We start from the raw sequence: 22269 nt of genomic DNA, 5'->3' as shown, positions 1-22269 counted from the left end.
AGGGAACTATGTTTGAAAACAACTGCAGTTGATCCTTAAACAACATGGGTTTGAACTGCGTGGATCCACTTACTTATACGCAAATTTTTTTCACTAAATACATACTATATGATCCATGGTTAGTTGAATCCATGGATGGGGAACTGCCCATACGGAGAGCCAACTGAAGCTGTATGTGGATTTTCGACTGCGCGAGGGTCAGTGCCCCTAACCCCCATGTTGTTCAAGGGTCAACTGAACTTCACGTTGATCCCTTTATTTACAAAGAAGAGAAGAGAACCACCGAGTGACACAGTAAATACTACTGTTTAAATTCAAAGTAAAATAGCTTATTGCTTGGATTTAAAGTATCTTTTATAGACATCTTTGTATCCCAACATACTGGCACATGCGGATGTGCTCACAAGGATGACACATAACTTACTGAAATAATTATCTGTGGTACCGAAATGGATGAAAAAAAATTTGCCTGCTTCTCATCAATTTCCCGTGAAGAAAAGTTTGTCATTTTGAGAAATAATCCTTAGTAGCCACCTCATTAGAATCAAGGGCAAAACTGTTCTTTTTTTCCCTCTTTGAGCATATGACTAAAGTACTTTAAAAACAAACACAAAACGTTTTTCTCTTTTGTTCTACTCCCATATCAAACTAGTCACAAAGGCCAACAAATTCTCATGAACTGTCTCCAGAATTATTCAGTCTTCCATATTTCTACAGCATCCAGTTTTCTCGGGGGCCATAACACTTTACTTCTAGACTACATTAGCCCACCAGCTTAAAATTTCCCCTAACTTCATCCATATGTCTAAAAGTTGAATGGAGAGTACAATTTTATTCATTTTAAAAACATACACTCACACACACACAGAACTTTGGCTTTTTCTTTTAGCAAATATCACTGCTAAAAAGCTTTTTCTTTGGGCCACTAAAATCCTTATCTCAGATAAAAACAAAATTAATGGATGAAGCATGAATTATACCTATTTGCTACAGGAAATTTTTTACCTTTTTACTTGAGTCCCTATAGATAAAGAGCACAAAAATGGTTTTATTTGTCATGACATATTACTCACACATTTAATACTGATTTGTTATTTGTGAAGAAGAGCATGCTCTAAGAGGTCAAGTACTCTGTATAAACAATTTACTTCTATTAAAAAAAGACATTCCATTGCTCTGCTATTTCCATTTTAAAATCTATCATTCAAAATCATATTGATTTGATACAAAGCTGAGACAATTTTACTGAAGCAGAGCATTTTTCAAGGATGAATAAATCCTACCATAACAATTTGTTTGTGTCTGTTTTTGGTGGGGCCATGTAGAACTTAATTCAAATCTCAGATACTGTCATTTTAACCAATACCTTAACGTCATCTGAACTTTAAATGCAAATAACATGTGATTCAATAGGAAATTAGATCTTAACCATTCCTTAAAACCAGGTAATTTTAACTGCAGACAAATCTCAAATTATTCATGTAAGAAAGCAACCTTTCTTAAGCAACTGTCAACAAAGGAGAAGACAAGGGCCATGATGAATGCACGCTAAGTTGTATATATATTCAATTTCATTCCAAGCTGCTGATAGGTAGGATTATTTAGAAGCTTAAAATGAAATATTAGCACTTGAACTCCTTAGTTAGGTGTCATCTTCCAGATCCCTAAATCCTAAGTTAATGAGGTTTCACTAGACAGTAATTTAGCCATTAAAACACATCTTCAGCATTACTTTTTTTTCTTTATAATTAAATTATCAATGTTTAACCAAGCAATGAAAATTAATTTCACCTCTGATATCAAGACAGAATTGGCAAAGATGGGTTTCACCAGATTTTAAAGGTGTGTCTCCAAATTTGCTGATACTGTGGATAAAGTACATCTGAATTATTAAGTTAATATCTACCAGGAGATGATTAATACATTTAAGAAATTTTAAAGCCATAGTTATCCCTCACCTTAAGTGAGTCATTTTGATAAACAAATTGTTCTTCATCCCTTAAGTCATTTTAAAGTATGTTATTTTAAAATACTTACTTGGCAAAATACGTATTTTAAACACAGCAACTACTTGGCAACTACATTACAGAACAGAAATAATTAAATAATCAAGCAAATAATAACATCAAATACTTGGAAAATAAAGCTAGATACTTATAACAAGTTTAACAATCCTAAATGTACAGTAATTGATTTCAAGTTTGAATTTGAACATTTGAACTCCACTTTTCATGGTTTATTTTACCTGGAAACCCTAATTTCAAATAATTAGCAAAATCTATGCACACTACATAGCATTACTCTTATACTTTAATGTTTTTCATTATAATTCAGAAGGTCCATTATTTGAAAGTTTTATAATAATCCTAGTAAATATCACCTTACATTTCTATATCTCTTTCTGTTTAGAAAGTATTTTCCCTAACATTTTTACTAAATTCTAGTACCAACACCAGAAGAATTTGGGGTTCAGAGAGGACTTGTTCAAGATTACACAGCTGTAAGTGGAAGACCTGGACTCAGCTAAAGCATCTTGGTAAAATAATGCATCTAATATTTTTGAATAAATTAATAAATGAAAGAATAAATGCAAAAGTGAACATAATTCTAAACCAACAGAATGTATATGTAAAAGCACTTAATTTTTCTATTAAAATGTTTATGTTTTTACCCTATCCCATAATTTGTAATGTGTTATTTTGCTACTAAATAACTATATCATTCTTTCTAATTCAACAGATACTTGATGAAGCAAAAATAATATAATTCTAGACAAGTCTTATTCTTGGCCACAATAAATCTGATGTCAATGTTTAATTCCTAAACAGCTTAGAGTTACTTTTACTGTATTCATCCTTGAAAATGAACTCAAATGCTACCTGCTCTGAGAAGCTTTCTCTGAATCACCTACAGGGATAATGCCTGTGCTAAATGTTCTGATAATTCTCTGTTCATTCCTCTATTATGGAACTAACCTCTAGTTAAAGTGAAATATAATAATAATAATAAAGAAAGAAAAAATGGAAAGAATTTACTAAAATTTGAAAATATTAATGTCAAACCTTTCTTACTATAGATTACAGGTTATTGCTAACCTACCATCAAAATATTTTTTCTGATTGAATTATTAGCCAAATCACTAGAGACCCTAAAATTATGATCATTAATCTTGATGTTCTTGAGTTCTTAGTTACTCTTTGGAACTTACTACATGCCCTGCAATAATTAATAATGCATACAATTCTATCTTCCAAGTCAGATTATAGGCTTCTTGAGGAAAGGAATCTGGCCATTGACTTGTCATCTATAACACTACCTTGAACAGAGCAAATGCCTAATAAACATCTAACAAATAGACATATTAAATGCTATAAATTGGAATATTTACGGGGCAACAATTAGTGTTACATGTTGTCATATGTTTTTAATGTTCTATATCCCTTAAAATGTTCTGAACTATTGAGCCATAGAGCTATGACCATTATATCCTTTTAAAATCTTCATCATGTTCAGTGTAGTGCACTACACAAACCTTAAAAACCTTATATCTCGCTAGGCATAAGCTTACAATTTTTCAAGCATAAAATAAGTATTAAAAAAAGCTGTGCTATAGTTTCCTAAAAATGACCGATTCAGTATATGTCAAGTCAGTTAGGAACAAATATTTATGAATGCCTATCATGTTTTAGGCATGGAATTCAGACAGAGAAATAAATACTCTCGAGAAACTTGCAGTCTAATATGAAAGATTAATATTAAACATGCAACTGATGAGTTCAATAATTACAAGAATGGAAACCAATGCAAAAAAGCAGCAAAAAACTATGATTAAGTATAATGGAGGAAATCACCTAGTCTGAGCACATAAAAGTATCTACACAGGTTAAAAAAAAATTCTATTTAGCTCCTTGAAGACAGGATCAGTATCTTATTGAATTTTGGTCCCCAAACCCTAGGACTGACAAAATCAATAATTTGTTCAGTCAACAAATATTTACTGATTACCTACAATGTGTTAAGGTTAGGTTCTTAGGAAAGTGCTAGAAATGACAGCAGTGAGCAAGAAAGGAAAAGTCCCTTTCCTTGTGACTCTTATGGAAAAATCAATAAATATTTGCTGAAATGCAATATAAAATTGTTTCATACGGGTTTTAATTTATTAGGTTTTAGTTTTATTTGGGGGAGGCTGTCAAGCAAGACTGCCATAGTTGCCTCCTTAGGAATGTATTACAGTGGTGAAAGCTACTTGGATTTTTATTTTAACCTGTCTTAGCAATTTAAACAATGGATATTAATCTGTTATTAATTGAGATTAATAACTATAACTATTTTTAAAGTATAACTTATAAAGTATTGAATAAAATACAAACTAGTCTATAAATGCTTATGTTTAAAATATGACATAAAATTAAACAAGATAAAAATATTTCAGATAGATGGTAGTCTTAAAAAAATCTAAATGAAATCTCTCTCTTCCTATTCTTTTATATCTGATTTTTAAAGTAAGTTGTGAATGGGCCAAGTTTTGCATACAGTGCTTCCCTTAGTCATACTTAATTCAGCAATGTAATATGCACTAAAAGTGTGACAAATAATTCAAAAGAATATGAAAACTATATATGATAACAGATCCAAGTTTCTAGCCAACAAGTGAGAAATTACACTGACATAAGATGAAATTAAATGAGGATGATGTAACATCATTTATTTAAGTTAAAAAAATTGTTTTAAATGATGGAATTAAGAGGGCTAGGCTAAAATAAGTACCTAGATCATTGAAAGTAATAACCCTATAGTCTGACCTGGTTAAGTGCCACAGAAAGGCAGTAAAACAAAACTGTCAGAAAAAAAGCACAGACTCTAAAACCAAACTGCCTAAGTTTAAATTCCAGCTCCACCATTTATTAGCTATGTAACCCTGAAAAAATTACTTGACCTTCTGAGCCTCAATTCTCTTATTGGGAAAACTGAGCTAACAATAGTATAATAATCATTATAGGGTTCTTATAAGAACTAAATGATTTAGCATTTGTAAGGCTCTTAAAACGGTGCCCGGCACATAGCAGGTTCGATAAAAACAATAGCTAATATTATTAGAGTATTAGGTTCAATTCAGGGTAACATATTTCAAGAAAGGCAAGCCAGACTATACTGATATTTTAAAAAGCAGTTTTTAATCCTTCTTAGGTCACCAACCCTTTGAAAGCTATAGATCTTTCCCCCAGAAAAAAATTATACAATTATGTTCAAGCGATTTAGGGATCTCCTGATAGCCAACTATGACCCAAAAATTTTGGACACCACAGGTTAAAAATTCCTAACCTAAAGGAAGGTAAACAAGGTGGTAAGGAAAAATGAGGTCTAGAAACAGTAATAATGAGAACAGTTAAAGGTATATGGGAGTATTTGGCTTTGAAATATTTAGAACATGACAACTGCCCTCAGTTTAAACTTACAGCAAGGCCTCAATAAAGAAGCAGTACAGTTGACACTTGAACAACATGGGTTTGAAATGCACAGGTCTACTTATACTTGGATTTTTTTCAATAAATACATACTACAGTACTACACAATCCTCGGTTGGCTGAATCTGTGGATGTAGAACTGCGGATATGGAGGGCCTACTGCAAAACTATACATGAATTTTCGACCACATGGAAGTCAGTGCCCCTAGCTCCTGTACTGTTCAAGTGTCAACTGTACTCATGTTTAATTGCTCCAGATTACTGAAAAAGTAGAGGTTTCAGGAAGGCAGACTGGAATTCAGAATAAGGAAGAAAAAAGTCTAAATACCCATAGATTTCAGTATTATATGAAAGAGGATGAACCAGGTCAACTCTTATGATCCCACATAAAACTAATTCAAGTTATCAACAATAGAGTTGGTCAAGAACTACTGTTAGGCACTAGTGACAGAAGTAAACAAAAGCAAACAAAAATCTCTGGCCTCATGACTCTAAGATTGGTTGGCAGAAATAGCATAGTCGCTAATCTGGAAAAACATATTTCACAAAGTAGCAAACATTTCTACCAGTCTACTCCAAAATCTATCACTTAGAGAATATGCTATAGCTATACCTTTAAAAATATTAGTTTTCAGAGGACTGAAACATAGCTGCAGCTTTAACATCTTTTACTGAGCAATTTCGAGGGTTTTTTTTTTCCCCTTTAAAACAAACTTACTATTTCACATGATTAATATGAACTTGGAGTTGTTGAAAACACAAACCTGGTGATCTCCAACTAACCTGAGGCTTTACTGACAGATTTGAAATTCACCAACCAAATACTTACTTGATTCACCATAGAAACAACAGGACTCAATCACTCTACTCTTGTGGGGAATACGAATTAGTTAAGCAACAGAAGAATAACTAAGAAATCAGAATTAGAAAAAAGACTTAAAAATGGTTATATTCAAATTTCATAAACATTTATATTCAGAAGTAACCTAAAGACTTTCTACTATGATATCAGAAATTTCAAGACTGATAAATGGCTAGATACTCAATATTTATGGATACTTGCAAATAACTACCTTTACCACATATTTTTAAAATGTTTCAGGAAGACTGCCATACACATTTATAGACATGCTTTCATATCCTACTCTCACTAGAAACAAAAACAAAGCAAAGCAAAGCAAAACAAAAAAAAACCTTTTAAAATGTAAGATGAAATATGAAAATAATGGTTAGGGGAAGAATATGTGTTACACAATTACATAGTATGGCAAATCTATGCTCTGTAAAAATAATCTTGATCTAATTTTTGGAACTGCCCATTTTAGCTTAGTATCCCAATTATAATGAAGGGGATAGGAAAATAACAGCAAATAGTATGGAGATGTTTAATAGAGTGTTTAAAAAAACTTCTGCAACTTGATGCTTAACCAAATAATTAAAATAACAGATTTTGAGAAAACTTCTCTTATAACAAAAGAAATCCCTTAAAGCTATATATTTCTACCTGTTTAAGACTGAACTTGTTTTATGAAGATCTACTTGCTAGGCTTAGAAAAATCTAAAGTATCTTAAATTTTGATACAATTTTCCAGGAAAACACTGCATGTTTATATACTGTGTAGAAAAAAAGACACATTTTTAAATGCCTCGAAAGTATCAAACAGAACTAGCTTTAAGGAAATCTAAAGACATGATACTTAAACTAGATGTCCCATAGGTAACCTCAGCTATAGTCTAATCTGGTTCTTAAATAACCTCATATAATTACCTGTGTTTATTTCCTCTGCAATTTCCAAATCTTCTATTTGAATCATATGATCTAACATCTCTATAAAATGGTCTCTTATTTCTTCAGCTGACTCATCACCAAATTTATAATCACATAACATTACAGTGGATCCCGGAATGGGGACAAAAACTCGGTGAGGGAGGATGTGGAACTCTTTTTCAGAATCTAAAAGGAGAAGAAACAGTATCAATATTTAGACAGGTCTGTCACTGGTATCAGTGATAAATACTGTGTAAGTATATGAAAGCATATGCCAAAAGAAATAAAACCTTAAAAGGTCTTTTCATTTTCTAATTTATCTCGCACAAAATTGCTTACTGAATTCTTTAACTCAATACCTAAGGCCTCTGCAAGGGACATAAATGATACTCCCATGAAATATAAACTCACCTCTGCCTTCAATGTGAAGACATTGTTGATTATACATTCTTATATTATCCACTGTCCTATGAAGGAATACCTAGGAGATAATTTTGCCCCTGGTCTCAGAAGTTGTTTTTCTTGTTTGTTTTAACCTTACAAGTACTGAATTTTCTGTACAATTTTTCCCTTTTTCATGCAAGTTTACAGAGCCAAATTAGTGGCTCACCTACATCAAGTGTATAGGTTGTGATAGCATTCATTTCTGTACTAATCTCACCACTGACTTCATCTTACATGATGTAGGCCCCTAATCAAGCATGTGTAGGACATTAAGATACACATTTTCTGTACTAACCTCACCACCAACTCCATCTTGCTTTCTTTTTCATTTTCCCTTTGCCTCGTTCTCATTATTAATACTTACTTTACCTTCTTAACTTGTAATGCTTTTTTGTAAATAGCCTTAAGTCATTTTTAGAAAAAATAATCTGGACCTAAGTAAATAATGAATATTTCATTCTTCTTTCAACACACACATTTCGCTCAATTTCTAACATAAACACATAACTATTGTTTGGCTCAAAACCATGACTCTGATGCAAGTAACAAGATAGAGATTTTGTGTAAAGAATGACTTTTTTCAGCAATGGATATGATTTCAAAAGCTACCAATGTACAGACCAATTAGAAAACCAGGGCTCACTTTAACAGTAACCTACCTTTCCTTGACAAGAAACAAGTGGTAGCTTTACATAACTACAAACAGATGACAATGAAGAATGCCTTAAGTGTCATAGGAAATGTCGTGACTTAAATATGTAGTCCTGCCAGATCCTGCTTAATATATTGTTTTCAAATGAGAACTGGGAGAATTTTACTCTTTGACCAGACTGCCTCCTAGCTGTAAAATTATATTACTGCAATTTGTCTTATAGCATGTAAACTGTCCACACATTGATATTGGGAATATAGTATTTTATTTTGGGCCATAGTTTCTTAAAACAGGTTAAGTTCAAAACTTTCAAAGGTGGCCTAAGTGTAACTGGCATGCAAAATTTTAAAACAATTTCAAACTGCATTAATTCTAGGTTTGCCTGAAAAAGAGACAAATATGCTTGCTTATAAAATCAAATGTTAAAGAATTGGTTGCAATGAACTTATATTACTCATTAAAAAAAAAGTGCTTACAATTTTCAAGTTAAAGTTGAATTAAACATTTATTATCTAAATAAGACCAAGTTTTCTAGCTGGTCTGAGATTTAAAATGGGAGAGGAAAGCTTTAAAAAAAAACCATACATCTTAAAAAGTACTCAAAAAAACAATCCTTTAGGCGTATTCCCATAGCAGAGTATTTAGTTCAAAATTATTTAAATAAGTTCAAAACAGAGAAAAAAATTTAAAGTTAAGCCAATATGATAAGAATTGAGATTTTGCTGGTTAAGTATAGAATCCTAACTCATACTGGAATATTATAGAAAATTTTGTAGAATAGGCAATATCTGAGCTGACTCTTGAAAGATAAACAGACATTTGCATGAAGGGATGAGAAGTGCGATCCAGATAGTGGAACGATGACTACAGGCAAAGAGGAATATAAATGTTCTGAGAGGACAGGCAGTATGGATGGATGTGGATGTAGGGATGGAAGAAGGTAAGAGAGTTCATAGCTGATGACCTCAGTTTTCACAATGAGTATGTCATCTACTGAGAGTAAGTTGGGCAGGACTGAATGCAGGCTGACAGAGAATAATGAAGAAAGTCTGGAATACTTGTTAAGGGAAAGAAAAGGGGAAGACCAGAATAAGTAAAAGGACTGACTGGAGTTCTTATTTTATTTATTTATTTATTTTTTTACTGTCACCTGAAGTATTAAGTTCTTCCGTCTGGATAGCCAGAATTAAAAAACTATGTTTACTTTAAAGATTAAGAATGTAATGTTAATATGCCCTTTGCAGACTTCCTTACGCATGCAAAAAATATTCTAGTTCAGGTTAATTTCATGGCATACATTCTAGATTTTACCATATTACAAACCCACAAGATTTTACCAGTATATAAGAAGCATAAGCAAAACAAATATCGTATATTAATGCATATATGTGGAACCTAGAAAAATGGTACAGATGAACTGGTTTGCAGGGCAGAAATTGAGACACAGATGTAGAGAACAAACGTATGGACACCAAGGGGGGAAGTGGCGGGGGAGGGGTGGTGGTGGTGGGATGAATTGGGAGATTGGGATTGACATATACACATTAATATGTACAAAATAGATAACTAATAAGAACCTGCTGTATGAAAACATAAATAAAATAAAATTCAAAAATTAAAAAAAAAATAATAATACTGTGTTAGCTATTCTAGGTCTTGTGCCCCTTCATACAAACTTTAGAATCATTTAGTTGATATCCATAAAGTAACTTGCTGAGATTTCGATAGGAATTTCATTGAATCTATGATCAAGTAGGAAAGAATTGACATCTTAACTATATTGAGTCTCTCAATCCATGAACAAGAACTATCTATCCATTCATTTAGATCTTTGATTTCTTACATCAGAGTTTTATAGTTTTCCATATACAGTTTCTATGTATATTTATTAGATTTATACATAAGTGTTTCATTTTCGGGGCCCTATTGTATTGTATATGTTATTTATTCATTGCAAATTCCAATTGTTCATTTCCATATATAGGAAAACACTGACTTTTATAAATTACCTTGTACGCTGTGAACTTGCTAGATCACTTACTAGTTAAAGAGTTTTTCGTATCCTTTTTGTGACTTTTCTAGATAGACAATCATGTTATCTGAAAAGTTTTATTTTTTCCTTCCCTATCTGTATATATTTTGCTTCCTTATTGCACTACCAAGGACTTCCAGTAAAATGATGAATAGGGAATAAAAAAAAAAAAATGTCCTGCTGGGATTTTGACCTGCATTATGTTAAATCTATAGATCAATTAGGAAAAAGTTGACGTCTTAATAACATTGAGTCTTCCAATCCATGAGCATGGCATCTTTCTCCAATTATTAGGTCTTTTCTAATTTGTCTTGGCAGTGTTTTGTAGTTTTCAGTACATAGATCTTATATATATTTTGTTAGATTTATCTCTAAGTATTTTATGGTTATTTGAATGCTATTATAAATGGTATTTAATTTTTAAAAAAATTCCAGTTTTTTCTTACTATAGAGAAATATAATTGAGTTATATATATTGACCTTATATTCTGGGACCTTGGTAAATTCACTTATTAGTCCTAGTAGTTTTATTTTTAAAGATTCTTTTGGATTTTGTGTGTACACAATCATGTCACCTGAGAATAAAGACAGTCATTTCTTCCTTTAAAAAAAAAAGAAAGATAAGCTAAGTAAAATGAGGACTAAATTTAAGATCTAACAATTGGGTGTATATATACTCAACTTCAAAATTTACATGTTCGTATTATTATACTTGCAATATATTTTTTTATCTTGATATCTTAAAATCTACTAACATGTTGCTGGAATAATTATCCTCTTACTACAGTTCAAAAAATGTATACTTATACTTGGTTCATTTTTGAAATATAAGGCTACACTGCACAAAACTTAAAGTTAAGAAAGTTTAAATACAACCATCATTAAATAATTCTCTTCCTTCAGTACCTCCAACTTAATAGTCACTACTACTTGATGAGGGCTTGGGCCTACCAACCTGTATTAGGGACTTTAAAAACATCATCTTCTTTCATCTCACAGGCTCGAAAAATAGCTACTATAATCCCTGTTTTTCACATAAGACAGTGGATGCTTAGACAGGCTAAATTATTCGCCTGAAGTCACTCCAGTAGTGTTAGAGTAGACACAGAACCCAAGAACTTCAGTCTTTGCTCTTTCCACCAAACTACACTGCCTATTCTCTCTTCCCACAAGCTCAAAGGCTACTCAATTATCAGTGAAAATATTCTTTCATTTTGTAAAAATGTAAGATTGGATGATAACATTAACTTCTAATATATCAAATTTAATGTATAAACAACTGCTATTAGAAGTAATTAATTTTACTGATTGGACATCAGCAAAAATTTCAAAATACTAACTCACTTAATAGAATACTAGAGCAGTCATCTGATACCCTTTTTATGAAGCATTTGTAATGGAAAGGAATATTTAACTATTGTGTGTGATAAGGCAGATCTTTGGCATTATTGGTGGATATATCCCCATGTCCCAGAAAATCCTCAAATTCACAGTTCAGTTGTAACACATACTGTTACTCAGAAAGTGAAGTAGTGCTTAATACCATGAGTTATCACACACACAAAGTCAAGTAGCAAAAACAAAGCCACAGAGATGAGACTGCTAGACTAATTGGGTGACTAAGTGACCAGGTTTTACATACTTCCCAAAACAAAACTCTCAACCCAATTGCTGCATGTAAAATTCAAATTCATGTCTCAGCAAAACTATACATTATTAGTGGATGGGTTATTCCACTAATAATAACTTCAGGGTTATTTGTGAAGTACATGAAAGACAGATGTTAAATCTGGAAATTCCAGGTATCTATCATACTAGGAATAGAAAAAAGATTATAATCAGTCCACCAAACCTGATATACTGGCTATTATAACTAAAAGAAGTTAGTTATACACAGGAGCTATGCTTTTCTCCTATAAAAATAAACATATTCCCTTAACAAGCTAATATGTATGTTTCAATTAGTACATATTCAACCGTGAATTGCAAATCCACCTGAATAGTAGAAAGGCAGATAAACGTGTAGCTTCAAAAAGCATACTCAGGGCTTCCCTGGTGGCGCAGTGGTTGAGAGTCTGCCTGCCAACAGAGGGGACATGGGTTCGAGCCCTGGTCTGGGAAGATCCCACATGCCACGGAGCAAATGGGCCCGTGAGCCACAACTACTGAGCCTGCGCGTCTGAAGCCTGTGCTCCGCAACAAGAGAGGCCACGATAGTGAGAGGCCCGCGCACCGCGATGAAGAGTGGGCCCCGCTTGCCACAACTAGAGAAAGCCCTCACACAGAAACGAAGACCCAACACAGCCAAAAATAAATAAACAAATAAATAAATAAAAACAAATTTAAAAAAAAAGCATACTCAATATTATAATTTTCTTTTTGAGTAAAAAAAAATTTTTCTAATACAAATTACTGAAAAGGTATAAATTGTTCATGTTTCTCAAAAGATGGAATAGTTATAAAAGGTTAAGACACCATGACTCAGCCTTTTTTAAATCTAGTAAAGTCTGTTAGAGAATAGATGAGAAGTATATAAACTAGTACACACACAAAAAAAAAAATTGGAAAGAAAAAGAAAGATCAATTGCATATACACCTATTAAAGACTCTATTATATATAATGGTCAACACTAATAAATTAATGGCTTTAAAATGGTAACACAGACAGTCTCTTCAATAAGTGGTGCTGGGAAAACGGGACAGCTACACGTAAAAGAATGAAATTAGAACACTCCCTAACACCATACACAAAAATAAACTCAAAATGGATTCGAGACCTAAATGTAAGACTGGACACTATAAAACTCTTAGAGGAAAACATAGGAAGAACACTCTTTGACATAAATCACAGCAAGATCTTTTTTGATCCACCTCCTGGAGTAATGGAAATAAAAACAAAAATAAACAAATGGGACCTAATGAAACTTAAAAGCTTTTGCACAGCAAAGGAAACCATAAACAAGACGAAAAGGACAACCCTCAGAATGGGAGAAAATATTCGCAAACGAATCAATGGGCAAAGGATTAATCTCCAAAATATATAAACAGCTCATGCAGCTCAATATTAAAGAAACAAATAACCCAATCCAAAAATGGGCAGAAGACCTAAATAGACATTTCTCCAAAGAAGACATACAGATGGCCAAGAAGCACATGAAAAGCTGCTCAACATCACTAATTATTAGAGAAATGCAAATCAAAAGTACAATGAGGTATCACCTCACACCAGTTAGAATGGGCATCATCAGAAAATCTACAAACAACAAATGCTGGAGAGGGTGTGGAGAAAAGGGAACCCTCTTGCACTGTTGGTGGGAATGTAAATTGATACAGCCACTATGGAGAACAGTATGGAGGTTCCTTAAAAAACTAAAAATAGAATTACCATATGATCCAGCAATCCCACTACTGGGCATATACCCAGAGAAAACCATAATTCAAAAGACACATGCACCCCAATGTTCACTGCAGCACTATTTACAATAGCCATGTCATGGAAGCAACCTAAATGCCCATCGACAAGACGAATGGATAAAGAAGTTGTGGTACATATATACAATGGAATATTACTCAGCCATAAAAAGGAACGAAACTGAGTCATTTGTTGAGACGCGGATGGATCTAGAGACTGTCATACAGAGTGAAGTAAGTCAGAAAGAGAAAAAGAAATATCATATATTAACGCATGAATGTGGAACTTAGAAAAATGGTACAGATGAACCGGTTTGCAGGGCAGAAGTTGAGACACAGATGTAGAGAACAAACGTACGGACACCAAGGGGGGAAAACCGCGGCGGGGTGGGGATGGTGGTGTACTGAACTGGGCAATTGAGATTGACATGTATACACTGATGTGTATAAAATTGATGACTAATAAGAACCTGCAATATAAAAAACCAACCAACCAAACAAACAAAAAAACTAATACTACACTTTCTTTGGGTTACTTGTATGGAAATATGTTAATATAAATGTTTCAGACATTACATGAAATTTCTAAAAATCTTATATGTTCCGGTATAATTTATAAGTCATAATTCTAGTTATTTCTTTAAAATGTATATCTCAGAAATAACTAAAAAAAAAAAAAAAAAAAGGTAACACAGCTTATCTATTCTGTCAAAAATTCACACAAAATTTTTCTTTTTAAAACCTCCCTCAAATTATTAAATGTTGACAGATTTACTATTACAATGTGTTCAAAAACTTTTTTTTAGGTGGCAACTGAAAATTTTCATTCAATAAGAAAAGTAAATGATGACATATTGTTTTAAAAAAGATATATGCAGTTAAAAAGATGATATTATCTATTATATCTTGACATCCTAATATATTAATTGAACACATGCAAAAAAAGTACTAAATATTATACTCATAACTTTTTTTTCTGGAATTTCATTCAAAAGCAGATCCTCAAATAGTATTTCACAACGATCAGCAACTGTATTCAATATATCTCTTTTCATGGCCTATGGAAAACCAAAACAAACCACAATAAGAAATAAAATCCATTTCTTTAAATTTGCATTATTTTATTACCAAAACCCCCCACATAAATGACTTCCCTGTATAATCATGTCCACTAAAATAACTAGTACGTCATTCCATTTGTCCATTTATGTAACAGGCTTATCTATACATTAACAGTGTAACAGCAAATTTACCCAGACTTCATCTAAACAGTAAATTTAAACCAAATAAATGAACAAAATTTTGCATCTGAACAAATAATGCTAGTGGTCCAAATTAGAAAATGCATAACTATGACAAAAGTGCCAGTCATCATTTTTTAAATTTCTAAATTATATTGATTATAGAACAATACCTAGTAATTCTTTGTAGGTATACTTTTCCTGTTATTTAAAAAGTTCAATTTCCCTCAGAAGAAATGATTTCAAATATTCTAATATGTTACAACTGTGGAACACTTAATACACTTGTATAATCACTTCAAAAAGGTATAAAAATAGACATTCTACATATGAAAATCTTGGGACCAATTACCGGTATATTTGGACTGCCCAACAGACTGGACTCTTATCAGTTAAAATCAAATGAATAATTATGAAATTTGAGATTGAAAAAAGGTAAAATTTTAAGATTTTTGAATAATTATGTTAACATGCTTCAGTTTTTCATATACCAGTTATTCCTTTTTTTTTTTTTTTTTTTTTTTACCTGTACAGCATCTTTAACCTTGGGTTTATTGCTATGAATATAAGCTCTGCATTTCACAGCACCCTTAAGGTTTACAGAGCCACTGCAGATCTGGACTGTGGCTGTGGATCTGTGGTCTGAATTCAGAAGCTGAAAGACAAAATCTGTTTAGATTCTAATAGCCAATGACTATTAATTATGTGAAACATTTAAACATTATATATGTGAGTCATTTCATAAAGCAAGAAGGAATTTTTAACTGGACCAGGTGTCTGAAAATATTCCCCATAAATTTTTAAAAGGCCTTCATATTTCTCCTTATAAGTTACATGTTATTTTCTGAGTATTTTGAACATACTCTGAAATTAAATACACTACATCTAATTTTTTTCTTACTAATATAACCATGTAAAGTACCAATATTCATTCAATACGTTCATTAAACATACATTATTTGCAGATTACGCAGATAAGTACTATTAAGATGAAAAGATGTAAAAAGAAGATATGATCTAGTAAGAGAAGGTACACTATGCAAGATCTGCACAAAAATAACTGGAATACAAAGCAGGATGTGATAAATATGATAAAATTACAAGCAACATATAGACACTCATTTATTTATACATTTTTAACTCATAACTTTTATAGACTGAAGGTAATGTTATAGGCTTCACAGCAGAAAAAAAGCAAGTCAACTATGCCTGTCACCAGAAAATGATACCAGTGATTGTCATTTTCACCTCACAGACCCATTCTTATTTAATCTAAGTAGGGTTAGTTTATGCATGGTTTTGAGCTTTTTCACAGACATTTTTAACCTTATCATTTCAATAAGTGCCAAAACAAGGAGAGGATCGAAACTTTGAAAGTACTACTAGAGGCCCATAAAATCACACTGGAACCAAAAATTATGATTAAAAAAAAAACAGACATGGTAAAAATATATGTTCTAAGTGTACCTGAAATAAATATTCAACAATAGGGTCAATTCTGAAGAACAGAAACAAATCATACAACTCGTGACCAGTGCTAACTAACCATGTGCCTAGGCAGTAAGAAAGAGTCAGGAAGTGATGAGGACAAATGGTGAAGAAATCAAAAGACTTGAATATGTAGCCACTGAAAGAGCATGAATAGTCAACGTCTAATGTAATTCAGGCAAAGGCTAAATTTTTTTTAAGAATTTAAACTTAAACACAGTCAAGGTCTTGGTAAAAAATTTGTCACAGACCAAATAAATAGTCCAGAAGATTCCAGGTCCATGCAGAAATGTCAATCATCAAACCAAGCAAAAGGGTGACGATGCTGATACTCTATTTGGAATAAGCTTCTTATGATACTTGTGGAGATCACTGATATATCAATAAGTGGAGCAGAGGAGGAGTAATGGGCTTCCCTCATCCACTCAACAGAACTTTACTATAGAAAAATAATGCTCTATTTTACATACTTAATATCTAATTTACAATACATATTATATAACACATTTACAGCATATATATTATATATGCATAAATTAGAACATTATTTTCCAAATGGACTAGACTATATATATAAAAGACTACACACACACACACACACACACACACACATACCAAGGAGAGGACCTTTTAAAGAATAAAAGGACTGCTTCACTCCTTTTCAGTGGAAATGTATCTGGGCTCTATACAGGTCAACTCGCCTTGGTTTCTTTGGACTTAGGAACAAACTAGCTACACTTTGGGAATCTAACCTATTCATAAGTGGAGGAACTTCTGTGATGCTGACATGATATTTTGGAAAAGGAAAGACCCCTCTGGTTATGGCGACCAAATGAAACCTTACCGAAATGGTAACATTTGGGCTAGATCTTCATGTATAGAATAGGAGTTTGACAGTCTGGATGATAAGGGAAAAAAATGGCACTGGTAAGACAGACGGCTCGGGAAACACACAGAACTTTGAAGGCATAGAAAGCATACCTCTAGAATAGTAAGTTAGAAAATAATGGAAAGGCATGTTGAGGCCATGAAAAGCCTTGAATTAGACTTTTCTAACTAGTCAATATAGAGCAATTAAGGAATTTTAAGCAAGGAAAGTAACACAATCGGTGTCTAACCCTTATATACACTTAATAAATACTAACTGAAAAAAAAAACTAGTAAGTAAATGAACAGTGAATGAATGCAAACTGTGATTCAGAAAGGATAATCTGAGGTAATATACAGGATAGATCAGAAATACGGAAGATATTCCAAGAGATATACAAACAAAGGTATCAGGATTTCGGAGAATGAATCACTTTGGACAAGAATGAATAGATGGAGAGAAACTAGTTAAGAGTTACTTGTGATAAACTAGGTAAAATAATTATGTTGTAAGGCTAATGGCACTGGGACTATAAGGAAAATAAAAGAGGAGCTATGCTGCAAAGAAAAAATCAACAAGACTTGATGAAGGGTGACTGGGAGGAAAGTGGCATCAAATACTTATTGACTACTTATTATATATTGGTCATTTTAAAGTTTCCAGCTGGCTGACCAGTGGAATTATTGACAAAAATATATGATACCATATACTATTAATTATAATAAATTATCTCATGATATTATCTTCTACTCTTCTCTCTATATTCCCACCCTCTACACATCTTCTAACTGCAATTTTATAACTAAAATAATTTTAACTGAATTGTTTAATAAACCGAGAGGTCACATAAGCATAACTAGTAAAAAGCGTATAGGTAGAAGAATAGCCTTAAAATAAAGAACACTTCTAAAATCAAAAAGGAGGAGGAAAACTAAAGACTGAAAGTACTTTTAAGATACTGAGAAGAGAAACTGAGAAATGTTTAGTGGCGTAAGTCCAACAACAATTTAGTAATGTTCTATTGCTAAACACAGAAAAGGAAAAGAAGAAATTAAAGCATCCTCATATGACAAACTGCTTTTGAGTCTATTTTATTCAGTTAAAAAAATATATAAGTCCTGGTAGTATTTCCCTGTTTCAACATTTTCAGTATATTGAAATGAAAAGTTTTCTAAAAACATGGATGTTCTTTATACCCTATCTGGCCTCTAGGATAATTTCCAGCAGGATTAAAATCAAAAGTATGCATACTTTTAGGAATAATTATGCAACTTTAAATTCCTGAAAAGAGATGTGTAATTTAAAACAACCATATAAAAACATAAACCTTGCTAATACTGTGTGGGTTTTGTCAAATCAGAGGTATAAACCTGCTTCAAATTAGGTATATAACAACTCTTGGCACACCTGTGCACACTTATTTTTAAGTTAAGAATTGCAACTTTGCTCATAAAACTTACAACACCAAATATCATACACATGTATATGTGTGTACATATATATGTGTATGTATACATATATACATTTTTTCCTAATTGCTATCTACTTGATGTTAAAATTTTAATAGGCTTGAGACAATAGACCCAAATAGATTTTATTAAAATAATGTATCTTGGGAATAACTTTCTTAGAACTGAACATTTTTTATAGTCCTTTACGTCTCTAAAATTCTTTGACTCTCTAACAATAACCATAAAAACAGAAACAATTTCATTAAGCTTATTCTAAGAAATACTGTATTTTAATTTTAGATAAGGAGTATGTTAAAATATTTACCAACTGTGTTAGCACTCTGACATCAAAAGAATGATTAGCTGCTTGAGTATTTCCTCTAGAAGATTTTTTCTGAAACAACACAAAAATTTAAAAAATTAGATTGTTGAGGTTGGAATGGAACATAAAAGACAATTTAGGGACTATCCGACATACACTAAGTAACTCAGAGGGAAAACAGGTCTTATTATTTGTCTTATTTTAGCTTTTTCTATAGATGTGTAACTTTGTGTAGTCTACATCAATTAACGTGCACTCTTAAAAACCATTAATCTCCTACTTTTATTCCCCTAAAGCAAGGATCGGCAAACTATGGCCTATGGGTCAAATTCAGACTGCCACCAGTCTTCGTAAATAAGGCTTTACTGGAACACAACCAAGATCAGTCATTTACATATTGTCTATGGCTGCTTTCATGCTACAACAGCAGAGCTGAATAGTTGTAAGAGAGAACACATGGCCTGCAAAGCCTAAAATATTTACTGTTTGGTTTTTTACATTAAGTTCACTGATCCCTGCTCTAAAGGGAGAGATCACCAAAGTTCCTCTTCAAATCAAAGATATTTTAGAAGCCCATATAGACCCCTCTTATAAAATGGCCAAATTTAGTTTTTAAACTGTTATTAGGGCAGAACATGACTTTAGTTTTAAGCAAGCAGTTTACACTGTAGAAATTAGATGTTATTTAGATGACACTCTCTCCTTTAGGTTTCAAAATTCCTATGATTTAAGAAATAATCTCGTATCATTTTCTGAGAAAAACATTTGCGCTTTAGTTTAAAAGACCTTAGAAATAAAAAGTAGATGAATTGTTTTCATGAAGGCAAGGCCTAAAGAACTAAAGATAAGTCATCTTTTATTTTTCCTTAAGCACAAATAATTTCATAAGAAAGATGATTTTCTCTTAACTCACCTGTCCTTCTAATAGGTCACAATCTTCATCTTTAACTTGTCCATTAATCAAATAAATACTATTTTCTATTTGCTTGGCCCAATGTATAAGTCCATTCTTAAAAGAAACACAACATGTATATCATTCAAATATAATGCCATCTCAAACTCCCTCGAGTCGACTTTTTTCTACCTAGTATACTGAAATATTAAAAATCCCTAAGTATCAGCAATATGGCATTTAAATTCAATATCATAAACAACAAAAAAGTGTATCCCCAATCTTTGGCACTTTACCCATATTTAATAATAGTTTTTCTAATCTTTTTCCCAAACTAACATTTATGTCACAGACATAGGAGACTTAATAACCACAGTCAAATAAAATTCAATAATTCCTGTTATCTTAAAAAAAGTGAGAAAAGAGAAAGAGCCTCAAACAAATATATAAAGCAGTATTAAAGAAGAAAAAATAAGCAAGCTCCATTTACCTCCTTCAATAGGAAAAAAGAAGAGAAATGAGTTATGAACAAAATGGTACAGAAATACAAAAAAGAACTGGAAGATGGAAAGCAAAACTAAAGATGAAGATAGTTCCCTGTGCTATACAGTAGGACCTTGTTGTTTATCCATCCTATATGTAACAGTTTGCATATGTTAATCCCAAACTCTCAATCTATATTCAATATCCTATGATAACCCATAATCGAAAAGAATATGAAAAAGAATATATGAATCACTTTGCTGTACAGTAGAAATTAACACAACATTGTAAATCAACTATATTTCAATAAAATAAATTTTTTAAAAAACTAAAGATGAAGAGAAAGCAAAAAGACCAAAGAGTACATCTTCTTACATAATTATATTTTACAATGTACATAATTACATGTTAATTAACAAATATTTATGGAGCACTTATTATGCTAAATACATTAGTATGATAACAATGTCCCACCTCTAATTTTTTAATCTGGGCAGAGCAACAAATTAGTTACCCATAACAATATTATTATAATTAGAATGCAATTTTTGAGGATTATAAAATGAATGGCACAGACAACCAGAATAAAGGCAGATCATCTATTCAGCAATCACTAAAGAAAATTCATTTTACCCTGATACCTTTGTATTTTTCTCCAGAGTATAGCTGACAGAAGTAGTAGACAGTGGGACATGAATATTAATATATACTGTACACTCTAAAGAAAGCCATGAAGCTGATAGTCCATTTTGATACTTCCAATCTGCTGGTTTTGCAGAACTCTTTAGCAAAGGGGGAAAAACATAAAATATGTGATTTACGTAAAACACACGGAGCAATAAAACATCATAAAATGTACAACCCAGTAACTTATACAAGCTGTTATCTAATATATTTGGCCAAATTCCTTCATCAAAGGGTAATAGGTTAGAACTAAATAAAAATAAAGCATGCATTAAAAGTTCAGTATTCTTCAGCATATCCCAGGCAATCCTGGCAACTCCCTCGCCCAGTGAAAGGCTTGCTTAAAATTCTGACAAGTCCTCTGGTCCTGTAGTTCCCATCTGTAGCTTCAACAGTGTCAATTCTGAAGCTTCTGATGGACAGTAAATAATCACTGAGCAAATACTAAGTGCCAGACATTTTCCTTTCTGTCCTATCCTTGCTAAGAGAATACTGCATTACTTTTTCACACTGCTTCTTTTTTTTTTTTTTTTTTTTGGCCACACTGCATGGCCTGTGGGATCTTAGTTCCCCGACCAGGGATCAAACCCGTGCCGCCCTGCAGTAGAAGCATAGAGTCTTAACCACTGGACCACCAGGGAAGTCCCTCACATTGCTTTTTAGACACCTTGGCAAAATGTTAGTCTGGATTCTGCTGAGTACAGACAGCTTGTTTACTGGGCACTGTGGCTCCCACAAGTCTAGACACTTTTACTGCTAGCCTCTCAAATATAATACCAGACACATAAACAAGGTAGGGACAGCTTAACAAAAATATTTTAACAATAAAAAAAAAATATAAATTGTCCTTGTCTGTAGTGAAATTAATCATATTTCAAAATAAAAAACTACAGGTGGTTGTGGACATTAATAGGAAGAGATAGCACTGAAAATTATTAAAACTAAAAATTGAATTTTATTTAAAAATAGTTTGCAACACAGAAAAATCTTTAAGGAGCAGTTTTTCTTACCTTTGGATTGTGGATATCATAAGTTCGACAAAATATTCTTTATTAATTAAGGATAGAA

General features: G+C 32.3%; 1 protein-coding gene across 2 annotated transcripts in view; it reads right to left on the bottom strand.

The window, feature by feature from the left end:
* ODR4 (odr-4 GPCR localization factor homolog) overlaps nt 1–22269 on the bottom strand; it is a 38106-nt gene that overhangs the window by 3056 nt on the left and 12781 nt on the right. Inside the window, exons 6-12 of one of the 2 annotated variants that reach the window (XR_011073647.1) lie at nt 22212–22248; nt 21159–21299; nt 20056–20151; nt 19146–19214; nt 15540–15668; nt 14741–14830; nt 7234–7419 (exon numbers count right to left, since the gene is read on the bottom strand). Coding sequence is in view for 1 of the 2 variants with exons in the window: in XM_068541428.1 (XP_068397529.1) it covers nt 7234–7421; nt 14742–14830; nt 15540–15668; nt 19146–19214; nt 20056–20151; nt 21159–21299; nt 22212–22248 (749 nt within the window). In the remaining variant the exon portion in view is untranslated. Of the gene's footprint in view, nt 1–7233; nt 7422–14740; nt 14831–15539; nt 15669–19145; nt 19215–20055; nt 20152–21158; nt 21300–22211; nt 22249–22269 lie in introns of both variants that reach the window. The other variant, XM_068541428.1, reaches the window with a different exon arrangement.

The sequence above is a fragment of the Eschrichtius robustus genome, chromosome 3 (genome assembly GCF_028021215.1).
Source record: "Eschrichtius robustus isolate mEscRob2 chromosome 3, mEscRob2.pri, whole genome shotgun sequence".
In the NCBI taxonomy this organism is placed as follows: domain Eukaryota; kingdom Metazoa; phylum Chordata; class Mammalia; order Artiodactyla; family Eschrichtiidae; genus Eschrichtius; species Eschrichtius robustus.
The sequence above is the reverse complement of the archived record's forward strand: the minus strand, read 5'-3'. Positions and strand labels throughout refer to the sequence as shown.